We start from the raw sequence: 10074 nt of genomic DNA, 5'->3' as shown, positions 1-10074 counted from the left end.
TCTAGCACGTTTTTTCCCATAGGGTATATATTGTGCACAGGTCCTATTCAGGATGCTAATAAATGTCTCCCATTTGCTTTGTGTAGCTTTATGTCTCAGGATATCGTCCCAGTTTATTGCACTAAGATCATCTCTCAACCGTTGGAAATTTGCCTTCCTGAAGTTTAGTGTCCTTGTATCCCCTCTACTACACATCTTATTAAAGGATACATGAAAAATTATTATTTTGTGATCACTATTACCCAAGTGACCCCCAACTGGTATATTTGATATGTGGTCTGGCCTGTTAATATTAGGTCTAGCAGTGCCCCCCTTCTTGTTGGGTCCTGAACCAGTTGTGAAAGGTAATTGTCTCTCATAGTTGTCAAAAACCTATTACCTTTGCTGGAACTACAGGTTTCTGTTCCCCAATGTATTTCAGGGTAGTTGAAGTCCACATAATAATGACTTCTCCTTGAGTCGCTGCTTCATCTATTTGCTTTATGAGGATATTCTCCGCTGCTCCCATTATTTTTGGAGACTTATAACAAACCCCTATCAGTAATTTATTATTTTTTTCCCTCTTCCCTCATCTCCACCCACAGGGAATCTACATTTTCATTAGATTCACATATAGTCTCACGCAAGATGGGTTTTAAGGATGATTTTACATATAAACACCCCCACCTCGCTTGCTTGTACGGTCATTTCTGAACAGACTATAGCCCTGTAAATTAACTGCCCAGTCCTGGCTCTCGTCCAGCCACGTCTCAGATATCCCCACCATGTCAATTATTTTCCAACAAAATTAATTCTAATACCTCCATTTTGTTGGTGAGGCTTCTGGCATTAGTGTACATGCATTTTATGTATCTCTCTGTACCTCTATTCCTTCTTACTTTATTGACTGTTCTAACCCCACCCCCAATTTCTTTATTTGTGCCCAGGTCACTATCTGCACTATCTTCCCCACCCATAAAATGAATACCCCCCACCCCCCCAATCCCTAGTTTAAACACTCCAACCTTCTAGCCTTCAACCTTTTCTCCCCCAGCACAGCTTCCCATTGAGATGCAGCCTGTTCCTAGCGTAGAACCTGCAGCCAACTAAGTCGGCCCAGTTCTCCAGGAACCCAAACCCCTCCTTCCTACACCAATTCCTGAGCCACTTATTTATCTCCCGCTGCCTCTCTGGCGTGGCACGTGGTACAGGTAGTATTTCAGAGAATACCACCTTGGACGTCCTTGCTTTAAGCTTGCAGCCCAATTCCCTGAAATCATCTTTAAGGACCTTCCATCTACCTCTGTCATTTGTGCAAATGTTCACAATGACCGCTGGGTCCTCACCAGCCCCTCCCAGTAATCTGTCACTCAGATCAGCGATGTGCCGGACTCTAGCGCCAGGGAGGCAGCACATTGTTCGACGATCCCGGTCTTTGTGACAGATTGCCCTATCTGTTCCCCTAATAATGGAGTTCCCCACTACCAGCACCTGTCTGACCTGCCCTGCTCTATTTCTCCCCTTACTGGAGCTCACACTCCTCCGGCTTTCAGAGGACATGCCTTGCTGCAGCAGTGCTACACCTGTACCGACATCCCCCTCATCTGCCAACTTTGCAGACTTATTGGGGTGTGCCAGATCAGGACTAACCTCCCTTGCACTTTTCTCTATATCCCCATTCTAACTGTCACCCAGCTAGCTGCCTCACTGTCCTGCAGCTCCCTACTACCACCCTCCCCAACATCTACCTCAGTGAGCAGCAGACTCCTTTCCATATTGTCTATGGATCTCAGTGTTGCCAGCTGCTCATTTAGATCCAGTACCTGGGCTTCCAAACGCACACACATCTCGCACAGCAGTATGCACCCACGACCGGCTGGTCAAGGTTTGCATACATGTGGCAAGATGTAGACTGGATAGCATTGTCAATAATGGAGCTCATTACCTAATGGGGATTGCACTAGACAGAAATGCTAAGTAAAAAGAAATATAAAGAATTAATAAAATGCAGACAGCAATTCAGCCCAAATTCCTCCCTTCCAAACTCCCTGAATCCAAAGTCACTGAATCACACGTCACAAACTTACTTCCATTTGCACTTACACTCCAGTCACACTCTCGAAGAAAGAAGATTTAAAGAGTTTTTTTTCTTCCCCTTTAGCAGAAATCCAACCTACAGCTCAATGCACTGCCAAAGGACTGGATGCCCCAACCAGCTGCCCCTTATAAACCCTTAATTATGACCCCTCACCCTTAATTAATCCCTTGTAAGTATAGCTACACCTCAGGATTTAAGTGCAATGTAGTTAACCCTTAAACAGGATTCCCAAATACCTCTTCACTGAATGGTAAGTCACACACTTGCTTCCGTTTGCACTTACGCTCCGGTCACACTCGCTAAGGAAGAAGATTTAAAGAGTTTTTTTTTTCCCCTTTAGCAGCAATCTAACCTACAGCTCAATGCACTTCCAAATGGAATAATTAATTGAAAGGGGGTATGTTCAAAATAATAGCAGTGTGGAGTTCAATTAGTGAGGTCAATCATTCTGGGAAGAAACCGGTGTGAATCAGGTGGCCCTTATTTAAGGTTGAAGCCAGCACATATTATACATGCATTTCTCCTTGAAAGCCTGAGAAATATGGGTCTTCAAGACACTGTTCAGAAGAACAGCGTACTTTGATTAAAAAGTTTATTGGAGAGGGTAAAACTAATAAAGAAGTGCAGAGAACGATATGCTGTTCAGATAAAATGATCTCCAATGCTTTAAAATGGAAAGCAAAACCAGAGAGACGTGGAAGAAAACGGAAGACTACCATTCGAATGGATCGAAGAATAGCCAGAATGGTAAAGGCTCAGCCAATGATCAGCTCCAGGATGATCAAAGACAGTCTCATGTTACCTGTGAGTACTGTGACAGACGGCTGAAAAAAATGCACGTGTTTTGTGCATTTCCACAGCTAAAATGCATCAAAATCGTATGTACTCCGCACCCAAATACAGTGGGTACGGAAAGTATTCAGACCCCTTTAAATTTTTCACTGTTTCATTGCAGTTCATTTTTTTCTCATTACAGTACACTCTGTACCCCATCTTGACTGAAAAAAAAATAGAAATGTAGAAATTTTTGCAAATTTATTAAAAAAGAAAAACTGAAATATCACTTGGTCATAAGTATTCAGGCCCTTTACTCAGACACTCATATTTAAGTCACATGCTGTCCATTTCCTTGTGATGGTTCTACTCCTTCATTGGAGTCCAGCTGTGTTTAAAGGGGTTTGTCCAGTACGTTATACTACCCCCCCACCCCAATGTATCCCCCGGGGCCCCCAAGGATTTTTGTAATTACCTTACATTGCAGATACTGCCTGTGAGCGGCGCTATCACTGGCCGCTCACAGGCATCACGTGACCCCCGGCTGCTGCTGGCTCTGACATCCGCTGACGTCATGACAAGTGCCGGAAGCAGCCGGCGGTCTCTGCCCTCTGCGTTCCACGGTGGGCGAGGTTATTCCCCTGCATCACACCCGGCATCCACCGCACGCGCTCTCCCTCTCCCCATTCATTGGGAAAGCGCGCAGTGGATGCTGGGTGTGATGCAGGGGGGGGGGGGGGGTAACCCCGCCCACAACCCAGCAGCCACCGCGGGGATCCCAACGCTGAGTCACGCCTCACTTGTCGTGACCTCAGCGCGGGGTCACGTGATGGCTGTAAGCGGCCAAGGATAGCACCGCTCACAGGCACAAACAGCAACATAAGGTATTTACAAAAACTCTTAGGGCCCCCTGGGGATACGTTGGGGGGGGGGGGTAATAGGGTAATATAAAGTACTGGACAACTTCTTTAATTAAACTGATAGGACTTGACTTGGAAAGGCACACACCTGTGGTGTGCAGAGTGTACTTTAATGAGAGGAAAAAAAAAATTAACTTTTTAGAATTTACCAAATGACTTCAATGAAACAAAGAGAAAAATTTAAAAGGGGTCTGAATACTTTTCGTACCCACTGTATATCAAAGTTTTGTCAAAACCAGATACGATGAACTATCAAAAACAAAGCAGCTTTATATAACGCATGACACACCAAAAAGAAACAAAAATATGTAGTGTTAAAACTGTGATAAAACCGCATGTTAAAAACAGGCACACAAAAACGCAATGAAAAACCGCAATGCGCCTAATTTAAATAATAGTTGCAGAAATTCTGCAGCATCAAAAAGTCATCAAAAGCTCTTCGTGCGAACATAGCCCAGGAGACATTAAAACAAAATAGTTTCGCCCACATCAGTATGTAAGGTCTAGAATGGCTAGATATAAGAGTCTGGGTATGTGCACACAGGCGTCCTTTTCAGCAGGGTTGTGGAGTCGGAGTCGTGGAGTCAGTGTCCATTTTGGTGGAGTCGGTATAAAATGGACCGACTCAGACTACTAAAATATATAATAAATTGGGTACAGTAGTTCAATGCAGTTTGTGGGGAATATTTTTCATAAGAATTTGGGAAAGTTATGAAATGTCCTATAAATGTCTGTCCTATTCCTGATCTAAGGGTCTAGACTTTTAGCTGAGATGAATCTGTGCTACAGTAAATTTATCACTTAAACATGAGCCATGTATGAGGGAGTCGGAGTCGGAGTCTGAGTCATTGAAACTGAGGAGTCGGAGGTTTGGCTTACCGACTCCACAGCCCTGCTTTTCAGACAAATTCGAAAACACGCAAGTGCTTTATATAAAAAAAAAAAAAGTGACATTCATGCTCTGCCTTCAGGACACTTCCACTAGGAAGCCACCTGTTCAATATACTGTTCAGTTATAAAGCAATAACGATGGTGTAGCAGTCTCTAAAAAACAACTGCAGGTATTTTCCTGAAGTGGCTTCACCTGGGAAAACTCGGTGCACCTATCTGTCAGTATCTCTGACAACTCTACGTATTAGTAGGTCCGTGGCAACATCATGTACAAGATCTACAAATCAGAAGAGGCGCCGGGAATGCTACAGACGTGGCCGCTAAAAATGAGTCCTGCAAATGTCTTAACTCTACAATGTACTCTACAGATCTATGGCTTACAATCCAGGGACATCAGTATATTGCCATATTCAACTGTGTGCAATGATAGATACCATTACATGTGATAAACAATACAGAAACAGATGGAAAAGAACAAGACAATTCAGATTTACAATTCTTTATTGCAGCGCTGGCAAAGTTTTCTTAAGCTGGTGAAGATCGTGCAGCATTTCTGTTGAAAATGTTACAACTTTACAAGTTTTAATGTGATTTTCCAACAAGCAGTATTATCAAAAAGTGGCAAAAGAAAAAAGAAAACTTATCAGGAAAAGCAGAAATGTGCTTTATCTTTTGTAAATACAAAATAAACTGAAAAGAAAAAAGCGCCCATAAAGAGGAAAAGAAAATACATTTTTGCTGCTCCAAAGGAAGTAAGTGTTCCATTGCCACACAATATTTGTGCACCCGGGCAGAACCATCTGCTTCACCCTTTTGCTTCCTTTCTTAATGTGTTGTATAAGACGCCAGCACAGTGCTAGAAACTTCACACAACTGTGTTGCCCTTCCTGGTCTTTACTGGGAGCAAATGCATTTCTTCTTTGTCAGTACACCAGTAGGTAACGCTGCCTTTTCATAGCCTGATTGCTAGAAAAGTATTAAATCAAGCCTCTTACCTATATATGCAAAGTATCCCTAACCACAAAACTGCTGGAAGGGGTCAACAAAAAAAAAAAAAAGCTTTTTTCTTATTTTAAAAGGAAGTTTAGCTCTTTTCCACTTTTAACGTTCACCACAACATGACGTGTGTCAAAATTTTCATGGTATCTCCCCACCGGTGTTTCATCAGCTGCCGTTTGAAGTTCTTTGCCTGTTCTGCTGCCGAGGACAACTTCTTGTCCGTAATCGCCCATTTTTTTGCAAAGTTAGAAATTCATGAAAACAAGACTTTCTACAATGACGGAGGTGCTTGCTAAGTAATCCATTTCACTCTATCCCCTGCAGTGTAAGGCCACTGTGATGTCTCACTCTGGGTGTGGATCGATTATTTCTAGGCTGGAAGCTTCTTCCGATCAGATGGAAGCAGAAGTGGGAATTCTTGCCTCTCCTCATTACCAGCTTGCTTCCAGGTTTGTCTCCTGAACACGCTTCTCTTCTGAACATGCTGCGATGTGCTGCTGATCTGACGCAATATCTGTAGGACTCCACTGGCCATGTTGTCAGATGTAGGGCCCGATAGTATAACACTGGATCAACGTCTTCTGTTTAAAGCCAAAAAATGTACATACAAAAAAATTACTTTTGGAGTCAACACGAAATAAGAGTTAAACAGTAATCATGAATTAGATGTTGTAATATCAATAAATTGTATTAAAATCGGGATTTAGAAAAGCTGCCACTAATTAGGGAGCTGCCACAGTGTTTATAGGAAAATCATTAGGGCTTTTTTTTCATAGCTAGAATTCTAGAGTAGATTTAAAAGGAAAGGAAAATATAATTTAGGCTAATATGTTTCCTTCCATTATTATAGGTAATTTAGGTGTTAGAGGGGGCACTGTTCCAGATCTCCATCAATAGGCTGAAAGACCACTCACTCTGAACAGCCACAGCAGGTTGTGCATTATGCGGACGAACCCTATAAATGGTAAAATTTAACGCTTCAGTTTCCCAGTAGCAGAGTTGGCTGAACGTAACACCTCCTACCCGGTCCCCTATAGATCGTTTGAGATCCCACCATTAGGACTACATTTAATCACCAAGTTTCAGGGGACTTTTCTAACAACAACAAAAATCTGAATCCAGAAAAATGGATAAAAAAAATTATTCTCCGGAATCCTTACAATCCAGGTGAATACACACATATCTGAGGACAGCACTTGAACTGGCTAAGATATGCAGGTAGTGCCCCCTGGTGGTCATATATCCATGTATTAAATATAAAGTAGAAAAAATTTGATTAAGGAAGTTCTACAAATCTATAAATAGGGAAATGGACTGAAAAAAACAACAATATTTTCAGGTGATGGATAAACTACAGCAGCAATTTATGATCATGTACCACAAACCCTCCCATTTATTTTTTAAAAGAATATAAAAGAACTAGATCACTTTTAGTTATTTAAAAGGGTATTACCACCTAAAACATTTATAACCTATCCACTCAATAGAAGATAAATGTTAGATTACCGAAATGGGGGACCCCTACTCGTTCCTTTCCTCTCTTGCTGCATGACTATGGCAAAGAGGATTCTGAATTGAGCGGCAGTGCAGTAAAGTGACTTGCTGAAGAGGTAAATAATGGAGATGGTGAACAGACATTTGTATGGGGATGGTGAGACTTTGTGCTTCAGTCATTTATACATTAATGGAAGCCAGTGGAGCAGATTTAGAAACGGTCACTGACTTTTCCAGTGTGCCTGGATTTCCAGGAGCTGAAATATTTCTTCTGACATGCCAAAGAGAAATATCAGGAGCAACCGTTGATGAGGTTGGGTTGCTTAGTTGAGTCTTCACCCCTGTATTCCCCAACATCTGAGCAAGAGTCTACAGTGCTACTGCGAGGTTTCAGATCTACGTGAAGTGAACTAGAAATGAACGGGTGAAAAGCTCTGAATACAAACACCAATCCCCCCAGGATGGGTGGGTGGCTCCTGTCAAGTCCGAAAATACAATGCAACGTTTCTAACTACATGCAAGAACTCTTCTAGAAAACGGAGAAGGATATTCTAGTTAAAAGAACCATTAAATGGAAGAGTGGAAGAGGAGAAATGAGAATTTTTGCAGGCAGCTTTCTAAATCTAGTCTCACCTGCCACCGGTCTTGAAGATGAGATCTGCATTTGGTGCCCCTTTAGGATGCTGGTACCGAGGTCGGCGGTCCCTGTTGGTATTTGCTGGAGCTGGACGTTGCGCCAGAGCCTGAAGCATTTCTGAAAATAAGCCAAGAGGGTAAAATGACAGTGTCGATTGAATCCTTTAGCTCAGGGTTCCCCAACTCCAGTCCTCAAGGCCCACCAACAGGTCATGTTTTCAGGATTTCCTTAGTATTGCACAGGTGATAATTCCATCACCTGCACAGGCAATAATTCCATCACCTGTGCAATACTAAGGAAATCCTGAAAACATGATCTGTTGGTGGGCCTTGAGGACTGGAGTTGGGGAACACTGCTTTAGCTAATCAACATAAAAAGCCTTTTTGGCTACATTGAAGAACCTAGAATATAAGACATATTTTCAGTTGTTTCACACTTTTTTGTTAAGTATATAATTCCACATGTGTTAATTCATAGTTTTGATGCCTTCAGTGTGAATGTACAATTTTCAAAGTCATGAAAATACAGAAAAATCTTTAAATGAGAAGGTGTGTCCAAACTTTTGGTCTGTACTATAATATATATTTTTTTAAACAGAGGTCTCTTACAACATACATTATCAGAGCAGACAGCAAATTGTAAAACAAGGATTAGAGGATCTGTCAGCTAAAATCAGTCTTGGGATTACGTTGAAATCCCCTGTAAGGCATTTGTCAAAACAGCTTTTCTTACATTGATTTTGGCTGAATTCATGGGTTTAAGGAGAACCATCATGACGAAGCGGCTTCACTAAAGTCACAAGAAAAAATTACCCTGTGTGTCATTTATCACCATAAGGAAAATAAGGGATGTTTTTCTTCTGAATGACAAGCACGGTACTTCATCATTGTTTTTTTTTAACTCTATGTATTTTTCATGGATAAGAAGCCATAAAGTGAACTACAGCAGGTATAATATGGATTATAACCACATTTTTGCATTTATGATATCAGTCTCATCAATACATTACACCTGCAGTTCTTCAGTCCATTGGCAGCAATTAGTTACCAGTGTAATCTGAGTCTAGAAAGCAATCCAAGATTATTTTTAAAAAAAGACAAAAACCTAAAAAGGTTTAAGGAATCACAGATATGATGACAAATATTAAAGTGCCCAAACACGTGATAATCAAGCTGCCTAAAAAATAGTCACAACTGGATTTTTATGGAAAAGACGTGATAGCCCCTGCGCATGACAGATGTTCTACTATGACCAACTAGCCAAGAGCAATTATTTAATCCGCACCTTGATAATCCTCCTGCTCCTGACGCTCATTGATGTCTAGAGTGAGTTTCTTCATCCTCATTCTTTCTTCTTGCTCTGCTTGCTGCTGATTCCAGTGATTTGCAGCCAATTGTGAAGACATGGGCACATTGAGAATCTTAAACTGTGGAGACACAAACCCACAAACAGTTAATAAACCCCACCACATTCTTGTTGGCTGGCAAAAATTCACACTGCATTCAACTGTACATCAGCACCATGTAGAAGCTTTTACATAAAGACAGCTATGGCCTCTGGAGCACTTCCCAAATATCACTTCAGATCAGTTATTAAAATGACAAAGGGGATTTATTCCAGTTCTCCTAACATCACTGTTGTAGCCAAGAAAAAAAAAAAAAAAAACGTACACAGGAGTGTGCAGACAATCTATGGACCGGAGAACACAGAAGTGCGGTGATTCTGTAATCCCTTCCATTGACTGTACTATCGGAGTTCTGTTTCCGTTTTAGTAAATAATACTTGGAGAAGAGATTAGCCTTGATGTGCAGAGTCTCTATTTGTCAGGATGGCAGATACCCAGAAAGAAACAAGAATCAAGTAACACCATACTGCGAGCGTCTTATCCACCGCTGGATCAGGAGTCAGGAAATGAAACCTCTATTCTTCAGGCTGAATTACTGCACAATTTCTTCATAGTATTTCAGGTACAATTCCCCTCTAGTTTACAAGTCATTTACCAAAATGATGTCTTTCTGCTTGATTAATCAAAGACTTAGATTTATTCATCCTTTTCCATAAAATTCTCAATTTGTAGGCATACACCAAGACCTTAACTTATATCCACAGGTGGCTGACTTGTTCGGTCATGAGATTTTTTTTTCTTGTCAAATTCTGCTTGTATTATAAAACACGTACATCTACAGATAAGTGCCGGGTCTCGTGAAGGAGCGGCAGCCATGATGCAACAGAATAGGACTATTCTCTAGAATGCGGAAGGTGCACAATATCTGCAGATCGCA

At 41.5% G+C, this 10074-nt stretch overlaps 1 protein-coding gene across 6 annotated transcripts in view; it reads right to left on the bottom strand.

Annotated features, from left to right (window-relative positions):
* Nucleotides 1-5145: 5145 nt before the first annotated feature.
* The window catches only part of UPF2 (UPF2 regulator of nonsense mediated mRNA decay), a 51198-nt gene continuing 46269 nt past the window's right edge, over nt 5146-10074 (bottom strand). For all 6 annotated transcript variants that reach the window (XM_073652389.1, XM_073652388.1, XM_073652390.1 and 3 more), the window contains exons 20-22: nt 9077-9218; nt 7789-7909; nt 5146-6242 (exon numbers count right to left, since the gene is read on the bottom strand). In XM_073652389.1, the coding sequence (XP_073508490.1) occupies nt 6233-6242; nt 7789-7909; nt 9077-9218 (273 nt within the window). In that variant the 3' untranslated portion in view covers nt 5146-6232. The remainder of the gene's footprint in view (nt 6243-7788; nt 7910-9076; nt 9219-10074) is intronic.

Source organism: Phyllobates terribilis, unplaced genomic scaffold, assembly GCF_046119375.1.
Source record: "Phyllobates terribilis strain yellow unplaced genomic scaffold, ASM4611937v1 Scaffold_11__3_contigs__length_659146591, whole genome shotgun sequence".
Taxonomy (NCBI): Eukaryota; Metazoa; Chordata; class Amphibia; order Anura; family Dendrobatidae; genus Phyllobates; species Phyllobates terribilis.
The sequence above is the reverse complement of the archived record's forward strand: the minus strand, read 5'-3'. Positions and strand labels throughout refer to the sequence as shown.